We start from the raw sequence: 22,387 nt of genomic DNA on the forward strand, positions 1-22,387 counted from the left end.
TATTAAAATAAAGTCTTCATTTCCAAGTCTTTAACAAAAGCTGCTCATGATTGAAACTGCCAAGAGCGTTTATAGTGTTTATTTGATGACAAAGCGATTCTAACACCAAATTAGGTGTAAAATAATTTTTGTATATGTTTTGCAGTTTGTAAGGCCATACTTTCACATTATTTAAATTGTGTGTATGGGGAAACCCTCATTTACCTTTTCATCTGCCTCACAATTGGTAGGAAAAGAAAATAGGAATGAACTTTTTTCCCCTCCATCTCTTACAGCTGTCCATGAGCACAGAGAGGAACCACCTTCCCCTGCCCTTCCAAGTTAATTTTGGATACATCTTTTTCTTGCCCTTCTCCAACCAAGTTGTAATTTGAAAGATGTGTTCCTTTCTGTTCCTTTTGTGTCTCAAACTGCTTATTTGGCTTTTTTGTTGTTCTTTGTTCCTTCTTTTTGACCAGGCAAAAGCCTCCTGTGCTGTAAAAAGGAGCTGCTTGGATCAACGTTGTCTCCTTAAATTCTCTTTTTGTAACAGTCTGCCAAGAGATTCATGTTTTGACAACTGAGTGATTTTCTCAACCTTTTCTTACACAAGACAATAGACTTCTTTTAAAAGCCTTTAGTTGTCTTACCTACAGGTGTGACATAATAATGTGAATCTCATTTTTATGTGAGTAGACCCATCTGTTCCAAGAGTTCTTTTATATTTTAAAGGTTAGGCTATATCGATATAGTCATTAACAATATGAGGGTTTTTTATTGATGTAGTTTATACAACCCACTTAGCAGAAGTGGGGCTTTATGTCTATGAAGAAGTTGAAGATATTTCTTCAGAAAAGTGGCATCAGCATCACTCATCACAGCAGGGAATGTTGTGGGTTGGCTGATTTGTTCTAGTGAACTTGCAGTGAGTAGTCACAGTGCCCCAAAAACTATTTATAGGGAGGAAAAATTAAAAGTAATAATGAACAAAGCAAACACAGCTGTTGGTTTTTCAGAGATTGTTAACTAACTGAGTAAGCAGATGTGGGGTTTTTTATTGCCATGTGCAGTTTGTGATGCTTGCACTCTGCACAGAAACTACTGTGATGTCATAAAGAATAATTCATTATTACTGAAAGATTAAATAGGAGCAATGAAATCCTAAGTAGGGAATCCACTGACCCCATTCCCCCCAGGTTTTTAGAGTAATTATTTTAATTGAGGAGAGAGGATAGAAAATGCAAATCCATTACTTCATATTTTCTCCCCTACTATGGAAAGCCTTCTTTGGTAGGTTTGAATCTTACTCTTGTGTAGGGTAAAAGGTCACAAGTCTTTATAACAGGTTGGTCAATCAGACTTAAATTGTTACATTTTAATCTGCTAAGCTCATTAGAGAAACAACTCTGTGTCGCTGTAGTTAAGTTTGTCACAAGTTTCAGTGGAACCTCTCCTGCAGTCAGCAGTGGTGGATGTTAGTAATTTCAAACTTGAATTTAGCAGAAAAATGGTATTGCTCCAGATTTCAATTACTTAAAAGATGTGTTTTTCTATTTTTTTAAAGAACTCAAGAGAATTTAATGAAGTTTTTAGTGTCACAGTCTTTCAGTACAGGAGACCTGTCCTCTGTTCCCAAGGCAGATGGATTTGGACACTAAAGTTTCTTTTTTTTCAGGAGATATATGCATTTACATCAATTCCTTGGGTACTCAGCTTTCCATCAGGGCTTATATGTTAAAACAGAATGTTTTTATGGATATGAGATCTCTCACATGATCTTTATCAAAAGGTCACAAACTGAATAGCAAAATTCAGCTGAAAGGCTTTTGTGCTGTGATATAAAAATATAAGCAATGCCAAAACACACTCTTGGATGCTTAAATGGAATAGAAAATGCTAGTGCTCTGATTAATAGGTTAAAAACCTTTATTTCAAGACAGCCAAGGGCAAAGAAAAGTTCTTTAAAATAGTAGTGGTCTTCTGCAGGCACTTGCTAGCCAGAGTGCTTTCCCTTCAGCTGTTTCACATTGTTTTTCCAGTAATGATTCATTTTGCAAGTCATGTAAGCAAGAAGGGATGTGAAAATAAAGACTCTGGAGTTTCTATTTTGTGTATTGATTTACTTTATTTTATTGACCTTAATTGAAGCCTTAATTCTTTAAATACTTGCTAGCCGTGATACAGCTCCTGTACATGATGGAGATGGATTATGAAGCCATGTATGCTGAAGATAATTTCCCCTTTCTGGTAACAACATATGGAGCAGGATGAGGACAATTCTGTCAGTAGAATTATTCAGTAAAAAGGGTTCTTCTGCATCACTCAGAGGAGGTTTGGGTTCTCAAGAAACACATATGCTGTTTGTCCAGTAGAGTGGAGGACGTGTCTGATTTCTGCAAGGAGAAGGCAGTATCTGTCTCTAGGGTAGAGGAGAAAAGGGTGCTGAGCACATTTATGGTTCCAGTATATGAGGAAGATAGAACTGTACATAAATTGGATTCAAATTTGCAGAAGAAATAAGGCTGGAAGAGCTGGTTTTGCTATGAGCAAAATGGTTGCGAGAGCGTGCAACCTCCCCAAGCAAATTTCTTCCTCTGTGTTACAAAATTTACCACAGTTTTGATGTGTTGCTGAATTCAGTTTGCATTTGCGTAGCTTTTCTTGTTTTTATCTTTGTCATTCTTTAATCTTTTTTTCTTCTAATTTTCATACTCATTTCTGTATTTTCTGATTCTTCAACAGTTATATATTCCTGTCCCCAGACTTCCTCCTTTCTCAAGTGTGTTGTTGAACTGGGTGTCGTGCACTGATGTGGATTTTGAACGCTCCCATTCCTTTTCCAGCATCTGTCCTTTCATCTTCTCTGCTTTTGTTTGGATTGTGAATATCATGTAATAAGGAGGGGAGATATTTACAAGTAATTACAAGCAGGGTATTATGTAGAGCTCTGGGTCGGTGGATCTGGCCTGCTGAATAATGAGATTGGATGGGGAGATCAAAACATTCCTGAGTCACTAAATTGGAATTGCAACAGAAACTGAGGGAGTGAACCCCTGGGAGGTGCTGGGCTGGCTCAGTGCTGGCAGGGAGGATGCACTGGGGAAGGGAGGATGAGAAGTACCTGGCATGGGTTTCTCATGTACTTTGATTTTTACAAGAAGCAGTTTCCTTGGGAATTTATTTTTGTCTTGTTTGGTTATTTTCAGCTGTAAATCAGGCTGCCTGCTCTTAATGAAAGTTGGTATTGGCATAGCTGTGAGACTGAAGGAAATATTGCTGCTTGCATCCAGATTAAGACAACACTTGACTGTGTATTTTGAGTCTCTACATGGCTGGTTATTATATATAAGTGCTGTAAAAAATACTAACTTTTCTGCTGATGGAGTTTTGATGAGGCCTGGGCCAGGATCTTATATTTGAACCCTCTATCCACACATCATAGTCTGATATTTACATCATTATATGCCCAGTTCTGACCTTAGCAGGGTAGCTCATTTTTTCAAAGCACATTTGCTTCCAAATTACATTTGGACTTTGGTTTTTTCCCCTGTTCTACTCATATTATTTCCATAAATTGAACATAGTTTGACTGTCAACATACTTGGATCTGGGCTTGCTGGCTGAAACAGAATGAGTGGCACAATTAGAGGTGGTCTTCATCTGAGCAGGGAGCCATAATTCTGGTTGCCAACACCATTAACAATCTGCAGCTTTCTGTACATGCTTAAATAATATTCTTGTGGATTATTTTTAATAAAGAAAGCTGTGGGCACAGAACCTGGGAGCTTCTATAGCTTCACAAAATAGCACATTTTTCCTTGGGGAGTTAGTCCACCCCCTAGTATTACACAGGCTCTGAGTGGGAAAGTTTAACTCCCTGCCTTTCTTTATTCAGAAAAAGTCCTTTGCTGGTTCCTATCAAAGGAACTAAACAGATCCATTAACAATAAGCTGATTATTGAGTTGTTGCTTGGTTCATTCATACCCACTTGCTGGATCAAGCAGCTTCTTACAGATGGCACCAAGCAACTGCTGTGGGCAGCAATGCCAGCAGCTCCCTGGGTGTATTCCCAACATCTCTGTTTGCCATGCTGGAACCTTCCAGCCCATGAAAGGCATAATTATTAATTCAATGAGGAGTTTATTTCTCAAGTGCATTCAGGGCCTGTTCTCTGAGAGCTGTTGAAAGGGTTTGTATGACAATTAAGTGATGACTTGCCAGGTAAAAGCTGCTCTGAAGTTCCGCTCACGAGGTTTAAATTGTTCAGTCATCTAAGGCATAAATGACTTTGTGATTGGTGATGTGGGTTAGATGTGTCCTGCACCTGCTTAATCAGAAAGGCATTTTAATCTGTTGCTGTGAGTTTCCCTGCATTTTTCCATAGCACTATGTAGCATTTCCTGGGCTGTTCTTGCCCCTTTGCTCTGGTATTTCTGTGGGATGGCTGATCTGGAGCTTGACTGCTGAGAGACCAAGTGTGTGCTGCTGGGTCATCTCAGGTTCTCTCCCTCCTTGTACACCAGAATGAGACTGGTTTTCATCTGCATCAGGATGAGGGAATCCAAACTGGATGACACCATGGTTTTCTTGATGGAAATGTGTCCTGGCAGGAGGAGCTGGTGCTGCTCCCCAGAGCAGGCTGTGCCTTCTGCTCCAGTGCTGGAGCTTGGGCTGTGTTGGCTAAGCTGCTTTACAGTCTCTCTCTAACAGCACAACAGATTAGCAAGACTTGAAAAACATGCTTCTCATGTTCTCAGTACATATATTCACAAAGGCCTAAGTTGAAAAAGTCCAAAGCCTTAAACAGATAATGGTTATTAGAGCTTCCATGCAACTGGGTAGGTGTGTGTCTTTCTCATGATGAAAGTTGGAGAGAAGAGACTGAAGCTCTGGTTCAAACTTGATTCTGTGCTTTTAAATATTTGTCACCGTTTATCAATTCTAAAGACAAATATTTACATTGTGGGGACTTGTTTGGTACTTGTGGTATAAATATTTATAAAACACTTCTGTGTTTTTACTGCCCAGTAATGTGATGATAATTTATCAATGAATCCTCAACTTCAGAATTGGTGGACAACTAATTTGCTTTTGTTTTGTCTTTAGGAGAATCAGTTTTAGCAGTGTGTGAAGCTTGCTATCACTTACCTTAGAATATTCAAAATAGACACCAGGTGAGTTCTGGATTTTTTTATTTCTTGTATCTCATTTAAATGCAAAATATTGCTGAGGAAACAAAGTTTCCTACAAAAATTTCTTACTACTTCAGGAAGCCCAGGCAAAAACACCTCATATTTTTGTGGTAACACAGTCTTGTGTTTGCTTCTCTCATCTCCCCTTTAATATTTTTTTCTCCCTTGAAAAATACCAGATTGTGAGGACAACTCTCAGTGACTCTGAGACAGATGGACAGGATGTGGAAGCCAGTGGTGCTTTTTCCTTTCTGTGTCAAATCAATATTTACTGAAGTGCTTTCAGGCTTATTTTTATTTAGACTTCTACTGATAAATACTGGTTGGTATAGAATAATTCAGTTTTAGATTAACACCTAAAGTTAGGTGTTAGTAATAGTTGATTTTCTGCACTGGAAATCTTTGCAAAGCTGGAATCTTAGCTTTAACCAACATTATATTTTACCACTTAGCAGCAATAATTTGTAGAATCCAAATCTTTCCTAAAATACTCAAGTGCTTCCTAAAGTCATATAATAAAATATCAACTAGACATTATTTTTATAAGAGCTGGAAAAACATCATTTCCAAACTGGACTCTTTAATCATCTTTTAATATGCTCTTAAAACTGTAATTGTAGAGGGCTTGACAGCATTCCTGATAGTTTGTGTTACAGACATGTGCAGGGTTGGGCTGGGCTGGGACAGAAGCATCTCCTCCTGTGCAGCACTTCCCTGAGTCTGTCTGTCATTCCTTCTGGTTCTTACCTTCCCTTTTGGGGATTCCTCTGTTCCCTGTGTTACTGGTGATATTTTGGAAGACTGGGAGGATGTTGTGTGCTGGTTTTAACCAAACTCTTTTGCAAACTATCCATTAAGATTAATAACCTCCCATTATCCTGTGTCTAGTGGGTATCATTCACTGTGTTAGCAGGAGGTGGATTTTCTCCTTCACAGTGGGATTTCACTTTCTGGAGCAGCTGTTTCCAACCAGATTCCCCACACTGTGTGCAGACAGTTCACTGTAATGCAGTTTTTACCTGTGTACAGGTCTGTGTGTTGGCACATCCATTCAGGGAGTGATTCCATTATTTTATTTAATTTTTAGGAACTTAAACTGAAGAGTATACAGGCATGGAGAAAATTAGAATTCTGGAGATTGTGCTCCAGCTGGAGATCTTTAAAGCTAACCTTGTTTGGTGTCCTGTGCCCTTTTTGGTTTTGATCAGTGCAGGTGAACAGCCACAACTCCTTCCTGGAGCAGCCTTTCCTCCAGCAAGGAAATGCAAGGGACAGCAGTGCCTGTGTCACTTACTCAGGGGGAGATGGGGAAAGTGGTAGTTGAGTTTACAGTTTCCAGAGGTTTGTTCTGGAATAAATACCCAGTGCTTCAGCCCTGGAGGGAGATGAGAAGAGCTGCTGTTATTCTGCTTCCAGGGGCTGATGACACCCACATATTGTGGCTGTTGTCCATGGAATGAGCCTTCCATCCCTTCATTTCAAGGTAGCCCTTCCTAGATCCAGCAGTGGTGGTTCAGTGTTGTCCCAAGCACCTGCTGTCTGTGTGAGCAGGGAACCTCCACCCTCCATTCTGCCACACAGCCCAGCAGGTTTTCTTGGAAAAATGTATCCCCCTTACTGCCAGCTTCCACTGAAATTCTTGCAGCATCTTGCAGCAGATCAGATGGAGTTTAATTCCTCCTTACCTGCTTCTGGCCACCAGATCTGCTGTCACCCTTTTAGGTGCAGACATTATTTGGGATGTTCTGTGAGTATTTAATTCCCTAAACTGGCAGAGAGCTATTGATTTTTTTTCCCTTGGCTGTAATAACTCTTTGCCGTTTTAATGAGTTAAATACAACTTCCAAAAGGGTCAGCAGACCTGGCAGAAACTAAGGTATCACCAGTTTCATGAAACTTGATGGGGTTCTTTTGGGAAGCTGAAAAGCAAATTATTGTTTCTAAGGTTGAATTTTCCAGGGATGTCCTTAGAAACATTAAGGCTGACTTCCATAAATAACCTGCCAGGTTTAATCTGAGTCTTTTCAGCAAGGTGGTGCTGAATGCAGTTGCCTGTTGTGGTAGAGCTGACTGAAGCAGGATATTGTGGTACTCAGATGGTTAAACACTCTGCTGGTTAATCCAGGAGATTACCTTTCTCCAGAGCCTTCCCAGGGAAACCTCTTCAGGGCATCCTGCTTGGTTAGAAAAGGGAGCAGATGGTTTGTTGCTGCTGAACACAACAGTTTTTAAAAATACAGGGCAGCTTTCAGGATTGTGAATTAGAGCCATAGAGCCACGTGTGAAAACAGCAGAAATGCTACCTGAGTTTAGGAAAATTGGAACTTAAATAACGTGCACCTTTACTGTCTGTTTGATATTTAAAAAGCCAAAGGTTACATTCCTAGTGATGATACTCCTCTGTTCCCTTAAGTAAAAAGCTTCTGAGATGAATTCCCATCCCTGCCTTGTCCTCCACTCTTCTGCCAAGGCCAATGTGTCCATTTCATACCAGTTTGGAGAAATAAATGTTAACATCCCATTAGACCAAGCTGTGGATCCCCAGCACTGTTCAGATGGAAGCAATTAAGGATGCAGCAGTGTGGAATTGTATCCCTGTGCCTGCAGACTGACTGCCTGGGTCAAACTGAATTCATTTTTATTAAACAAATTGGCCCTAATTGAGCAGTGCAGATTTTGTTAAGCAGAACATGGTGTATGGCTGTGATCTGCAGCATCTGTCACCAAGGCCACGCTGGATTGATGTTACAGGAAGCTTGTTATGCTTAAGTAGAGCTACAGCTTTTAGCAAAAATGTCCATAATGCCCTGGAAGCTCCTGTTTGAAGCAGTACCATCTCCAGAAGGGCTAAATCAACATGTAAAATTCCAATCAGGATGCTTTTTTTTTTCCCCTCTCCTGACTTGTCAGGTCCCTGTCCAAGAGCAGTAGTGACAGACACTCCTTGGCAGGGAGCTGCTGGCAGGGACTGGTGTGCTGGAGCTGCAGGAGCTTCCTGGGAGGGTGGGAGGAAGGGATGATGGGCACAGAGCAGGAGGAGCTGAGCAGGGAGCCTGGGAAGCAGCAGGAGCAGGCTGCTGTGATTAGGTAGATTATCAGAGACACTCAGGATCATCAGTGTTTGACCTCAGCTCTGGGGCAGAGGGGGCTGGGAGCTGCCTTTGGGAAAGGCTGGCCCAGAGGGTTTCTTTCCTGAAATATGGTTTTCCTTTCCCTGAGTCAGATTATGCCCCAATAAGTGAGTTGTTTGTGTTGTGTCTTGCAGCACTCAGTAATTTTCTTCCCATACAGAAAGCTTTTGGTACTGAACAGTGTCCTTGAAAAGAAAATATTTTCTCTCCCTACCCACGCATTCACCTTCCAGATTTGGGGTGTAGATTGAATTTTTAGCCAGAGAATTAGAGTTTGGACAAATTATTATGAATAGTAATCATTTATAGCACCCTATAGAAAGCATTCAATTAAACTGGATAGAATTGCCAGAGGCTTCTTGAAGGTGATTAGATGAGAGTTTGGTTGAGCCAGTGTACTCCAGTTAAACAACTGGGCCTGGTGAGCAGTGTTAAATGGATGTAAAGGCAGGGAATCAACAGCAGGGTGATGTGTCTGTCCACGTCCTTGTCACTTGGTCCCCCTTGTGTGGGTGTGACAGTTCTCTTGTGCTGGGAGGAGCAGAGGTGTGGTCACAGCTCCTCCCAGGCAGTGCAGGGGCTGAGGGCTGAGGGTGCTGCTTTCAGCCAGCCTTGTGAAAGCTGAGGTTATTAATTTGTTATATAAGACATAGGGTTAAATTAGAAAAGTCTGCTGCTTTAAATATCTTTTTCAAAGGCTGCATAATCTGGTGTGGGCTAATTGTAATGACATAATCCAAAAATAGCCAATAGTCTTTTCTTGGATGCTCATCCTGGCTGCAGTTCTGCAGCTAAAGAACAGCAAAGCTGATCTCCTCAGGGTGGGAGAGGGCAGAACCAGATCTGGTCCTGGCATGGCACAGGGGACACCTCTGGGGTCTGTCACATTTGGATCTGGAGCAGGAGGTTAATCCATGTTCAAGTAGCCTGATTTTAAATAGAATGCATGTTAAATGTTGGATCCATAACTTTAAATTATAAGAGAGGGGATCTCCTCTCTGGGCAGACATTCCCTCTTTGCTTGTGGAATGCACAGGGTTGGTCACACTGGATTTGTTCTATCTAAGGATTCTGTTTGACCTGGTGCTGGTGATAAGATGGGAGACTGGAATTTGGGAGTTGTGGGGAAGGTTGGTTTTTTGGGTTTTTTAATGTAATTTCTGAAATAGAAAATACAAATAAAGTCAATTACTCCTATGCTAATGTGGTGCAAAAAGGCAGCCTCAACAGCAACTTCTCTGTTGCCATGTGTTTTTTATAGGTATTATCACAAATAAATGATCTTAGTATTAAGACTAAGAAAGGAGATGAAGTGACTTGAGAGATGTGTTATGCAGTTCATAGCTATAGCTGCACCTCAGCTCTTGATTTGGGGTTTTTGGAAAGAGTTGAGTCTATACAGCAGGGATTCAGGGTGGCTGCTGTTGTGCCAACAATGTCATAGCTGTTTTCACTGAATTTTAAAACTTTTTACCTTCCATGCGTGTAAAGAACCTTTTCTAAACACATTTTATCAAAGCTGAATCTTGATGTGTAGATTCTGTTTTTGAGGACAGTTTGCTTAAAGAGGTCTGGTTTTTCCTTGGCTTAATAATTTCTTAATCTTTATGTTTTTGCAGGGGCCAGTTCTCTCCTCAGGTTAGCTCAAGATGGCAGACCAGAGGCAACGCTCGCTCTCTACCTCTGGGGAGTCCTTGTACCACGTGCTGGGGCTGGACAAAAATGCCACTTCAGATGATATCAAAAAGTCTTACAGGTAAAGCTTTGAGTGTTACACCTGTCCCAGTAACACAGATGGCTTTAATTCAGTGTTCAGCAAATAGTCCATTTATGTAGGAGCCTCAGTTGGTTTATTTAGACCTTTTGCAAGAAAGATATGTGGGAAAAATAGGTGAAAATGTGGTTGCTTCTTGCAAAACAGGGTGTGAAAACATGCCTAGGCTTTAAATTTTTCCATCTTCTATCTAGTAAGTTAAATTCTAAAATGCAGTGTCATTCTGAAAGGTCCTTTCCTAAGTTTGAGCAGAATTTTAGGACTGTAATCAGAGTTAAAATTGTCCTGTTATGTAGCCTTTTATCTATCTTAGGGGTACCACAGATGTGCAGAACTGCCCTGCTGTCCATCATTTCCACTTCTGGCACAGGGAGATGGAGATTAAAGATACAAATAAGGATGAAAACAGAGCATGAAGGATTAGTTTTTCCTGGAATTCTGTTCAAAAGTTCTTATTTTTTTGTGGAGATACTAGTTGTAAAATATTATTTTTTTTCTGTATCCCTTTCCTTAAAAGTTGGACACATGAAATGACTTCATACTTACCAAATAACAACTACAAAAAAGGAGTTTTGTGACATCTTCCTTTCCCATAAATCTGCTTAAAGGCAATTGCTGCTGTGCTCAGTGGTAATGTGTTTGGATTACACTAGGGGTCAGCATCATCTTTCCATGAGGATACTCATTGTCAAATTTGTTTTCCTTTCGTCTCTAACTTTTACCAAGGCTTTTTCCCTTGCAAAGTTACATGATGGCAACTACATGGTGAAGTCTAGGAATAAGCCAGGTCCACAGATTCTCAAAAATTAGCTTTATCTTCCTAAAAGCTTTAAGTGGAAGTTTGAATAGGTTGTCTTCAAGCAACTGGAAAATAATTTTACTTTCCTGGGGAAAATACTGTGAGTTTCTCCTTCGGAGAAACAACACTACAAGATCCTGGGGTGAAATGTAGCTGCTTCACACTTCCCTGAACCTTCAGCTGATCTTATTTCCTATGCTGCTCCTTCATCATGTTCAGTCTGAACATCCTTTGCTGGCCTGGGGCTGTGGGGTTTGTGTACATGTAGGAAATGGGAAATAAAGATATTTGATTATTGCAGCCTGACTAAGTCCTTTCCAGGTTTATAAAACTTGCTGTGATTATTTCAGCCCTCACTGAGGCTGGGGCACAAGTGGCAGCTGTGGACGTGATTTACTGGAGCAGCATCAGGCACAGTGGAGTGTCCCAAGGGCACACTCAGGCTGGTTTCTAAATGCTCTGAGATACTTGCAGGCACATCCAAGTGCTTGCACACATCTTTGTTTTATGTTTGTCTAAACGTTTCCCCACTGCAGAGCTGACATGTAATTGTCTGCAGACTCCTCCTGTCTTTCTCATATACGTGACTTTGTGGTCATTTTCTGTAGGAGGACAAGTACCTTTTGTGGTGCAGGAGAACTGCCAGCATGTGGCTCTGTGTCATTTTTCTACTTGGGAGCACGTATTTTCTCTGCATAAGGAGGTGTTTAGCCAGTTATTTCTACTGGTGTCTGTAAATAGCCTGGGCCATGTGAGAACTAGCACATTTATCAATGCTTTATCTGATTTTTTTGTTATTTGTAAGAGATCTGGCCTGATTCGGGGGGGGTACATTGTGACTTCCTGATGTCTCGAAACTCAGAAGTGTTTTCTATTCTAGCAAAGCTTGAACTGAAAAGTACTTTGTTCCTGCACAGGAATTGGTGAATTAACCACAAGTGATGGTGTGTTCTATTTTTGTGTTCAGACACTGCAGAAGCAGCAGTTCAGGCACTCTTCAAGCAGTTGTGGCAACTTGCTTTTATTTACTCTTCGGTGCTATACCTTAGACTTGTGGTGTGTCTTTTCTGTAGCAGGAGCAAAACTTACTGATGGAAATTGCTGGAGCTGAGGATAAAAACCCAAACCTATTTTTATTCAGTGTCTCTTATTTTTTTTTCCATTGGATTTCTGAGGGTCAAATCCAACAGTCTGAAGTCAGTCCTGTGAACTAAGCTAGACACTGCTGTAGCCTTTTATTATCATCTAAGGAAGAATCATCAGGGAAGTTGAATCACAGATGAAGGAAAACAGATGCAACTTAAAAGTCTCCCTTGAGTGGCAGGCTACAGAATTAGAAAAAAAAATGAATCAAAAAAGCAGGAACCCAAACCCCAGGTTTTATTATCTTTTTTTCTTTCTGCAGGAAACTGGCATTGAAATATCATCCTGATAAAAACCCTGATAATCCAGAGGCAGCAGAAAAATTTAAAGAGATCAATAATGCCCACGCAATATTGACGGATGCCACAAAGCGGAACATTTACGATAAGTATGGGTCTCTGGGGCTCTATGTAGCCGAGCAGTTTGGTGAAGAAAATGTGAACACATACTTCGTGCTGTCCAGCTGGTGGGCAAAGGTAAATAAAAGGGCACAGGAGTTATTCTGGATTGGTATTGGAAACTCTTAGAGAGCTCCATTTGATAATTGTTCTTGGTTTTACCTTTGAAAATTGATGAATTTATGACACTGGGTTAATTAAACTTCTCTTACTGTATCGTGATCCTGAGTTCAGGAGTGTTTTTCTAGGAACTTCTAGTGAGACAGGTCTAATAAGCAAGACCTGGGTTACTAATTGAAGCTTGGACTCTTCTAGTGGATTTAGAAGAGATAAGAATTTGGGGTGTATTCTCTGATAATATCTGGTCAATATTTTTGCAGAATGAGTCCTGACTGTGAACTTTGGCTTACAGAAAATCTCCTTGCATTTCCTTGCATGGGTCCATTTTTCTACCCTTTGCCAGCATTGCCTCCATCTCTTGATCCCCTAAGGAAGACAATAATTACATCACCATGGTGGTTTGCTATCTGTAAGATTATTTTTTTCAAACAATTGCACAGTGACCTATAGGAAAACTTTAATTTAGCCCATTGTCACTGTGATAAGCACCTGGCAGGCCTGGCTTGTATGGAGCTGCCCTGCTCACATGCTGGGAGCATCAATCCTCAGCCATGCCCACAGCCTTGGGCTGCTCCAAGTCCCTGCTGTAGGTACATCATGGCCTGTGCATCAGCTCAGTCATTTCCAGGGTTATTTATGCAAGTTACAGCCTGTCCTGAACTGTTGTACCCCTGGATTTTAGTACAGATGTGCTTATTAGACCTGTACCTTCTTCCAGATGCAGCAAAATAGTCCACTTAAATGGTAGAAATTACTCAAGCAAACCAGGCTGGCAGTATTCACCTCAGTGTAAAATGTGGACAACCATAGCCACCTTTGCACATAATTTGAAGTATTTCTCAGTGATAAAGTACAAAGCTGTAGCTACTAAGTTCTGTCTCTGGACTGCTGTGGTTTTGCTCTCTGATTCTGTATTCAAGTCTCACAAACTCTGTGGTCATGGCACAGTAGACACAGGTTATGACTATTTCTGTGTTTTCTGTCCTCTGCAGGCCTTGTTTGTGTTCTGTGGGCTCATCACAGGCTGCTACTGCTGCTGCTGTCTGTGCTGCTGCTGTAATTGTTGCTGTGGGAAGTGTAAACCGAAACCTCCCGAAGGCGAGGAGCAGGAATTCTACGTCTCTCCAGAGGACTTGGAGGCACAGTTGCAGTCAGATGAAAGGGGTAGGTGAAAATGCTGTGAGCTCTCTAGAATGAACATCAGTCCCTGCTGGAGTGCTCAGTGAGCTGGTTGAGAAAAAATAAGGTCCTGGGGCGTGGATGATGAGCAGGGAATGTTTGTGCCACAAGTTACGTGGGTAATGCTGATACCAAAGATAAAGTTGCTAAAAACACCTGGAGGGTCTTCACTGAACCTAGCTGGGATCAGCTTCAGAGCACTCAATGACCATCATTGTGTTCCTTCAACATCCTGGAGTAACATATGGACCAGCCATGTGGGATTGCAGCAAGGGGCTCTTGTACCCAAAGTTAGGGGTGTCAAGGCAGCTTTAATTGTGTCAGGTGTAGAGGAAGTGGCCCTGCTACCCTTGTATCTCTAATACTGTTTGTGAAGCTATTTCTGCAGGATTGAACCAATAATTTAAAATATTGTAGAGCCTTGTGTGTGTTCTGATGGCATTTTTAATGGGCACTGCTGAACGGTGGGTGAGGATCAGCAGCTTTTACAGGAAAAAGGAAATGGTAATAAACATTCCACATGTAGAGTTGAGGTGAACGCTGTTGTGTGCACGCTGAAAATCAGGGAATTAATATCATGCTCCTAAATGGTAAATGATAAATGATAAAATGATGTTATCAGAGGGTTGTAGGGAGATGTGATTACCAAAACATAGAGTGCTGTGTTTGTTCCTTGGTGTGCTAAGCCCTTTGTCTTCACTTTTCAGAGGCCTCAGACGCACCTATTGTGATACAGCCAGCATCAGCCACAGAGACAACCCAGCTCACAGCTGACTCTCACCCCAGCTACCACACTGATGGATTTAATTAAGTTAAGGAAACACTGTCATTAGAATGGATAAAAAAAAAAATACATGGCCAACTCAACACTAGAATCATGAACATTAGAAGTAGAGAATGGGGAGGGGGAATAATTCTGCCACAGTAAGAGGGCAGCTTTCCAACCTGCCGAAAATATTTTGTAATCCCTTCAGCCTTTTGTCACCTTTCAGTGTCGTATCTCGACGATACGTGAAGTGCTGTAGCATGCAGTATTTAAAGCAGTTTAGCTACGGTCTTATTTGTTTCCTTTCTTTTGTTTTTTTTTTTTCTCCTGTTTTGTTTTGTTTTTTGTTTTTTTTATAGCATGTATGGAGTTATGTTAAATGTCTGTGGTGTAATGTATTGAGTTGTCACAATATCAGTGCGGTGGAGACATTCTGCATTTTAAGCAGCAGTACTGGCCTAAAAATGAGATTTAAAAAGTGTCACAGAAGCCACTGTTCTTCTGTACAGCTGAGCTGTTGAAGACCTTTAGAAGTTGAGGATTTTCATTTGAGTGCAACAAACCAATTCTTTCATTCCTCCTTCTATTCCTGCATTATTATCTAAGCAAGTTTACAAAGCCAAGAACCAAAAAATGCCAGTCCTGCAGAGCTGGAGTCCTCTCTAATGCTGGTTTTCAGCTTAAATAAATCTACCTTGAAAAATAAAAAGGGAGAGTTGCCAATCTTTGAACAGTAAATTGAACAGCTCGTTGTGTATGAGGCGATCTCCAATGACAATGGAACCAAAACCAACTGGGAATGGGCTCCTGTGGTGGTGGCAGTGGGATTTTAACTCCAAGCACAATTCTGTTTTGATTTGAGTTCCGTTGTTTTCCTGTAATGCTAAAGACCAAATAGTGCAGCTTTGTTTCTGAATGCATGAGAATCTTAAAGTGAAACTGGTTAACTGGCTCTCACTGAGCAAATGGTAAAATGCAGACAGTAGGCAACAGCAGAAATGTTTAAAAACAATTGATGTTTAAAAATTTGTTCTAATAATTTGAGACTTTAATAGGCAAATGGGGTATTACATATCTTTTTTAAAAGCTTTTATAATACACTAACCCTTTAATTTAATGAACATCTTTGTGGAGTACTTAAATGGGTTTTAAAGAACAAACCACCATTCTTTGTGTTTATATTGTATAATTTGCACATTGTCTTGCATTTAGATTTGTTTACACCATTGTTTCTCTTTTCTTTGGAACAATTATGTGGAAACCACTGAAAGGTTTCCTGTACTATTTTGAAACCAAATCAAGTCCGAATTCTGTTCTAGAAACTGTGGTTTACTGAAGTTTAACTGTTAAAAAGGCATTTTAGGCAGCTGCTGAATTACTGGTGTATATTGTTGTCAATAGTCCTGTTTAGGTGATCCAGAGTCAGATCTAGAACAGCTCCAGAAAACCCACACTTGGCACTTTCAGTGGGTAATTACGGCCTCGTTAATTTGAATGGTTATGGTTTTATATCACAATGCCTCTACTGTCCCTTGTACCCCCATCCCCCTGATCTGTTTTCCCCTCTTCCTGTGAAGGGGCTGTTGGCACCTTCCCCCCGTGTCTGCTGCTCCCTCACCAGCTCCAGGTGGTGCTTTGAAGCAGGGTAAAGATCCCCTGGTCTGCACAAAGACTGCCAGGAAAGGGCAGCGACCCAGAGAACTATTCTGAATATATTTTCCTGCTGTCTTTGCATGAGCAACATGAAATCTGCCATGAAACCATGTTAAACGTGCTGGCTAGGAGAACATGTTCTCCCCAAGGTCTCAGTGCTCAGTGAGGAGTGTATGCACACCCAGACTTTGCTGTGGCTGTTGGTACAAGCACATATTTGCCTGCATGGGAGCTTGCTGCAGATCAGCATGATTTTAGTACCATATCCAGCCCCCAAAATTCCCAAAAAAATCTGTTCCTTTTAATTAATGGCTCAATTTCAGCAGCACACTCCTTAAGTAATTTCTTCTTTGCCCATAGTTCCTTACAGACCTGAAATGTGGTGGTTTAGTGCAAAATACTTTTATCTTTTCCTGACTTGGATGGCCTTGAGGACATTTGTGTATGATTTGGCTTGAGGTCCTTATTTAGTTAATGTCTTTCTTTGACCCCTTGGAACAAAAAGCCATTTTTAGGCTTGAACCCAATATAATTTTGTCTGTCCCAGTAGATTTTGCCTGAAGCCTGTTCTTGGTGTAAAATTGCACTCTGGAATATGGTGGGGCATGTGCAGACTTTGTCCTCTCCACATTCACTGGTTAAAATTGCCTGTATCTGCAAATTGTGTTCTTAGTAAAAAAAAAAAAAAAGGTATTGAGGTTTTTTGGCTTTGTAAATGAGTGTGGCTGATCAGGTCAAGTCAGTGAATGAGGGAGGGGCTCTTCCCTGGGAGCTGTTCCATTCCCTGTCCCTGTGTTCATCTCAGTGGACAATACAGAGATGGTTGTTGGGTGTTGCTCTGCTGCAGAGCAGCTTTGCCCCCAGTGCTGGGGGCTGGTTGTCACTGTTAATCTGGAATAATGCTCTTATTTCTTACCCTCTCTGGGCTGTTTCCAGAGAAGTAGAGAGGCTGGTGGGAAGTTGTGGCTCCAGGGAGGTGTGTGACACACCTGGAGTCACTCTGCAGGCTCCTGATAAGGGAACTGAAGTGTGGGCAGCACATGAGGACCAGAGGCAGAACAGTTATCTGTGGGGAAAGATGACATCCAGGATAAGTTTGCAGTTTTAGATCTTTGCTTAGCAAGGGATGAGTTTGGAGAGAGACTGCTTTCCTCTTGGTTCTGTCTGTGGGTGGTGTGTGAACAGGAAATTACTCTGTTACATGCCAGAGTGATGTTAGATGCTCCAAGGGAAACCGTTCCGAGATCTCACTTAGAGGGAATGATGGGAAAACATAATTCTAGAGGAATATTCATGTTTTTTGAAGCTCTTTCAAGTTTGCCCATGTTACTGCTTAATCTCTGAGTTTGGGATCGTTGTGTATTAGTGAAGTTCTTCTTGAACTATGTAAGGAAGTGATTTAAACATTCCTTCTTTGAAGCCAAAACCGTGTCATGGCACATAGGTACATTAATGCCCACTTTTCCCCTCTTGGAGGGAAGGTGCAAGGGTACCCTGGGCTCTAACACGAGTTGCACTTCATAATGGCCAAGTAGAATCCTAGTAAATGCAAAGTTGGGAATAATGGTTTAAATCTGGCAGAGAAGCTCAGGAATTCTGAGCTTGGGCAAGGGGAGTTGCAGCATCCCAGTGCTGCAGCCTGACCTGGCTTAGTGCAGAATGTTTCCCTCCAAAATCAAACCTTACCACTGTCCATCTCAGTCCAGTGTTTTGCCAGAATTAAAACTTGAGCTTGGATTTTATTTATTTCTTTGTTTCTTTAAAGTTGTATCATTTGTACAAGTTGCCTGAGTCCTCCATTCCAGTTGTTCGGCCGCCTCCATCCAGCTCCTCCAACCTCTCCAGCACTGATTTCCTTAGCACTTGTAGCTAAGGGTGAATCCCAGCTGGAGAGTTTGGTGTTCAGGATACTGATTTATCCCTGTGTTGCATGGAGAGCCCTTCCTAGCTTAGGTGAGGAGGGAAAGCTGCTGCTGAGAGCACTCAGGTGCCAGCTGTCCCTCCTGGCACATGGAGCTGCTGGAAAAGGAGGTGCTGGATCTGTCCTGCCCATCCTCCCTAGGGATGGGAACATCCTAAGCGCACTGTACTGAAGGGGCATTGCACCCCTTAAATGCCAGTCTCATTTTGTTAGTGATATTTGTAGGAAATTCTTAAATATTTATCTGTATATAAATTTATGTAAGACCTCGTGGCATCCCATAGGGTGTCGGTTTTTGCTGGTCCCATGCAGTGATGTTTTAGAGCCACGTTCCCTTTTTAGTCTTCTTTTTAGATTTGTAGTCTTTTAAAACTGCTTTAGATATTAGCACTCCTAGTGTTCTTAAAGTGGGATCCTCTTGGAGGTTTGGAGGGGCAGAACAGAGGAGGAGGGCTTGGGCATGGCACAGAAACACTCAGTCCTGCAGCAAGGCTGTGGTCGGGGGAGTGCAGCTCTCCAAACTCTTCCTGTCAGCCTGTAAACACCTCACACAGGTGTAACCAGGGCAGGAGCCTGACAGAAAAACTATTCCTGTCCCATCTGTGAGGCAGTTTAGTGGTGTGGGAGGGACACCTGTGCACTCTGAGGGGCTGCTCCAGAGCATTTGTACCACGCACGCTCCTTGAGAGAGGCACCTGCTTCTCTCAACTACTTTGTGCCCTTCCTCTGGTGCCCTTTGATATTTTTGCCAAGTTCTGGATAATATAGGAAATTTATGCTGCAGTTTTTTTTGTACCCAGTGCACCTGTATCTTGGCATCATGTTTAACAGGTCACTCTGGCAGGGTGGTCTGGGCAGTTTGCAGTCCCCACCTCGTGTCAGTAATTCCGAATGGTGTTTAAATGCATTAATCTTGGAGCACTGAACCCCCAGTTATAGTTTATAGTGTCAGGTCGATATAAACTTCACATGCTTCAGCATCTGGTGCTGCTTCTCTGTATTCTAGTGGAGATCATCTAGTTTGTAGTGTCTCATTGCACCAACAGCTGCTTAAAATCTCTCAAAAGAATTGTAGCCAGTAGCTCACCAGGTGGCAGGAAATTTGTCAGTGTTCAACTCCCGCAAGATCCATGGTCCCCTCCATGAGCTGCCTTTGGAGGCTTTCTGGGACTGTCTGGGACTCAGCAAGACTGCAATTCCTGTGTTCTTCCAAGAAGACACTTCCTTTACGAGGAGAAACCGCGGGAGGGAAGCTGGCTGTCTGATGTTTGCACAAGCCAAATGCCAGAAATCTGGAAGATGAACTTTCATTATGCCAATGTTACATGCACAGTTCATTTTGGTGTTAAAAGGATAGATGCTGGGAATTTCTAGTGGTTATATATATATATGTATGTATATGTATAGAGGAAGCTCTTATATAAACTGGCTGTTCATTCCCGAGTGCCGTTGTCTTCTCTGCTCCCTCTCCCAGCCCTGTGGGTGTTCTCTTGCAGTCTGTGAGCGGTTGCTTGTCAAACCATTCCAAAAATTGAACAATCTACTTGAATTCCATGAGCTGCCCCTTGTCCCAGCTCCTCTGGATGGAACAGAGCTCTGCCTGCTCCAGCTTTCCTTAGGAGGAGAGAAGGGAGAGCTGGCAGAGGGCACAGAGGCAGCTCTGGAGTGACTGGAACTTCTGCAACTGGCACATGGGGTGTTTAGATGTGGTTAATGTGCTCATCACTGAAGCTGTGATAGAACACATGGATTTGGGGTTTTTCCCTAGTTTTCACCACATTGGACTCCCCAGAAAAGGGCTGGGTGAGCTCACAGAGCAAGGTCCACCCCGTGCTGAGGGCGTGGGCTGCAGCATCACGTGTGTGTATGTATGTATATATGCACATATGTATATATTTATACAACAGGTGTGCACCTTGGGTTTTTCTTTGGTGGTAAAAACGTGAGATTTGGCTCCAAGTAGTGCTCTGAACTCAGCCAGACAGGGGGAAGGTGTGAGTTTTGTGTGGCCACAAATTTGTGCTTCTTTGCTCTCAGCTGCAGGAAAACCCAAACCCGACCTGTGGGGTTGAGGGACTGGTGAGGACGTGGTGAAGGAGCCTGTTGTATAAATAAATGGGTCCTAGGAGCAGGAGAAGATGCTTCTCCTGCTCCCCATACCCTGCTCGGGGAGTTCCCAATGAGCAGCATGGGGTTTGCACGGCCAGGTGCTGTCCCTCCTCTTGCAGGTGGGTTCCATAAGGACTTGGAGTTACTGAAATTCCTACTCCTGAGGCTGGCAGTGATCCATGTGAAGGCACAATGGTTGTGGCTGATGCACATGTGAGTCCCACCATGTCCCCTCTAGCCATGCTGGATAGAGTCACCATCGCCCTCCTCCTCCTCAGGCTGTTCCTGCCAGGGGCTGTTCCTGACACGCAGCACACCAGGGGTTCCTTCATGGCAGAAATGGGGGAATATTGGGGAGATTTTTACTGCTGGCACCACTGAAGTTCTGTTTGTGACCATCACGACTGATGAACTCCAGGTTTGCCAATTCCAAACGTGCTGTTTCCATGCTGGATGCTGAGCTGATTGCTGTCATTCCTTCCTCCCTCTCATCCCACCGTTGCCTGCCTTGCTGGGGCGGGGTGTGGATGGGTTGGTTGGTGTCACTGCTGACATCCCAGGCGGTTTATGTTCATTTTGCATGTGAGCAAGGCCCTGAACTGTGTAATTCCTCATGGGGTTTGGTTTCCTGGCCCCTTTATGGAGCCAGAGGGAGCTGAGGATGCCGGGAGAGACTTGCCTGCATTTGCACTGCACTTCAACTCGGGCGGGGGTGGGGGATAGAGGGAGCCCATCTTTAAAAAAAGAAAAAAAATAGTAAAAAAAACCCCAAACCAAACCCACCACAATCGAAGTATAAATGCATCTGAGAAGCAATTATAATATAGACATATATCTATTTTGTTATGTTACTAAAGGACCATACTTTGAGTTGTCTGTAAGTAGACGTGGCTGTCTGAACTTCGTGGATTGTAACACTCGATACTACTGAGCTCCTGTACATACCCGCGGCGACGGCAGAAGGAATTATTTTCTGTTTTAGCATGGTAATTTGTGTCTTGTATGTCCGAATATAAACTAAAATAAAGATTGCTAAGTTATCGGAAACCACTGTTGTAAAATAAATGTTTTCAATGCAGAAATGCCCATCCGATTTTTCTTTGTTTATTTGCACAAGAGGGAGGGGCTGTGGGACAGGGTGGGGCTGGCTGGGAAGTGGGAGGTGGGAGAGGTCACCCATCCCTGGGATGGGCACTGGGTGCAGGGTCTCTGGGGCAGGAACTGTAGCCACTCCCCTGTACCCCTCCTGTGCCCACCGTGGGGTCTGGGCTGGTTTGGAGCATGGAAGTCCAAAGATCTTCCTTTATATGATGCTGGACCCTGGCAGGTATTTGGGGTACAAATGCAGGTTAGAGTTGGTGGGGTGGGAATTGTATGCAGGGCGGAGGGAGGCAACAGGAGCTGTCCCTGCAGTAAAAACAGCCTTTTCTGGAGAAACTCAGGTTATTGACACTGGGTTTGCTCCTGCTGTTGCTGATGGAGAGAACCAAGATGAGTGGAAGATGTGCTGAAGGAGCTACGAGACTGATCCAAGCCAAGGTGGGGACCAAGGCAGCACAAATCTGTCTTGCTCCCAAGCCTGTGGTGACTGTGGGGCTGTCCCTGCTGCAGGTGCCACCAGCGCTGTTCTGACCCTGGGATTGTTCATTTTGGAAAGGTTCTGCATTTGATGGAGGCGAGCATAAAATTGGGTTTTAACTTGAGGTTGTCAGGTTGGACAGGGCTTTAAGCAGCCTGATCTAGAGGGAGGTGTCCCTGCCCATGGCCCATGTTGCCCTGGCAACACCAAAAGCTGCTGGGACCGAGCAGCCCCTCTGGAGAGGCAGGAATGGAGTGCAGGATCAGGCCAGGTTGGGTTCAAAGCTGAGACCGAGCCACTCAACTCAGGTACAAGCTCCTCACCACTTCCCTGCACTCCTGTCTTATCACAGTCTGATCTTTACCGTGATTTCTGTCCCAACCCCACAAGTCTCTGCTCCCTCACTCTGTCCCCTCTCTGATGTCCCCAGGGTGCCAGAGGTCCTGTCCAGCCCTGTGCCCACCCCAGTCACTCACCCAAGCCTGGGATGGCCAAGCTGGCCTGGGGGAAGGATATTGACCCCTTCCCTGGTCTGCAGAGTGCAGGGCCCTGGGACAATTTTCCTCCTTCCACCACGACTGTCAGTGCCTGGGAGGCTTCCCAAACCCAGCTCAGCCCCGTCAAGCCTGGCAGTGGACTGTGC

The 22,387-nt window shown here is 43.0% G+C and overlaps 1 protein-coding gene across 3 annotated transcripts in view; it reads left to right on the forward strand.

Moving 5' to 3' along the window:
* Positions 1-21,251, forward strand: part of DNAJC5 (DnaJ heat shock protein family (Hsp40) member C5) — a 30,841-nt gene extending 9,590 nt beyond the window's left edge. For 2 of the 3 annotated variants that reach the window (XM_077187497.1, XM_077187496.1), the window contains 5 exons: positions 5,087-5,154; positions 9,923-10,059; positions 12,282-12,495; positions 13,530-13,701; positions 14,424-21,251. In XM_077187497.1, the coding sequence (XP_077043612.1) occupies positions 9,953-10,059; positions 12,282-12,495; positions 13,530-13,701; positions 14,424-14,527 (597 nt within the window). In that variant the 5' untranslated portion in view covers positions 5,087-5,154; positions 9,923-9,952 and the 3' untranslated portion in view covers positions 14,528-21,251. The remainder of the gene's footprint in view (positions 1-5,086; positions 5,155-9,922; positions 10,060-12,281; positions 12,496-13,529; positions 13,702-14,423) is intronic. The other variant, XM_077187498.1, reaches the window with a different exon arrangement.
* Positions 21,252-22,387: the final 1,136 nt, after the last annotated feature.

The sequence above is a fragment of the Agelaius phoeniceus genome, chromosome 17 (genome assembly GCF_051311805.1).
Source record: "Agelaius phoeniceus isolate bAgePho1 chromosome 17, bAgePho1.hap1, whole genome shotgun sequence".
Classification (NCBI taxonomy): Eukaryota; Metazoa; Chordata; class Aves; order Passeriformes; family Icteridae; genus Agelaius; species Agelaius phoeniceus.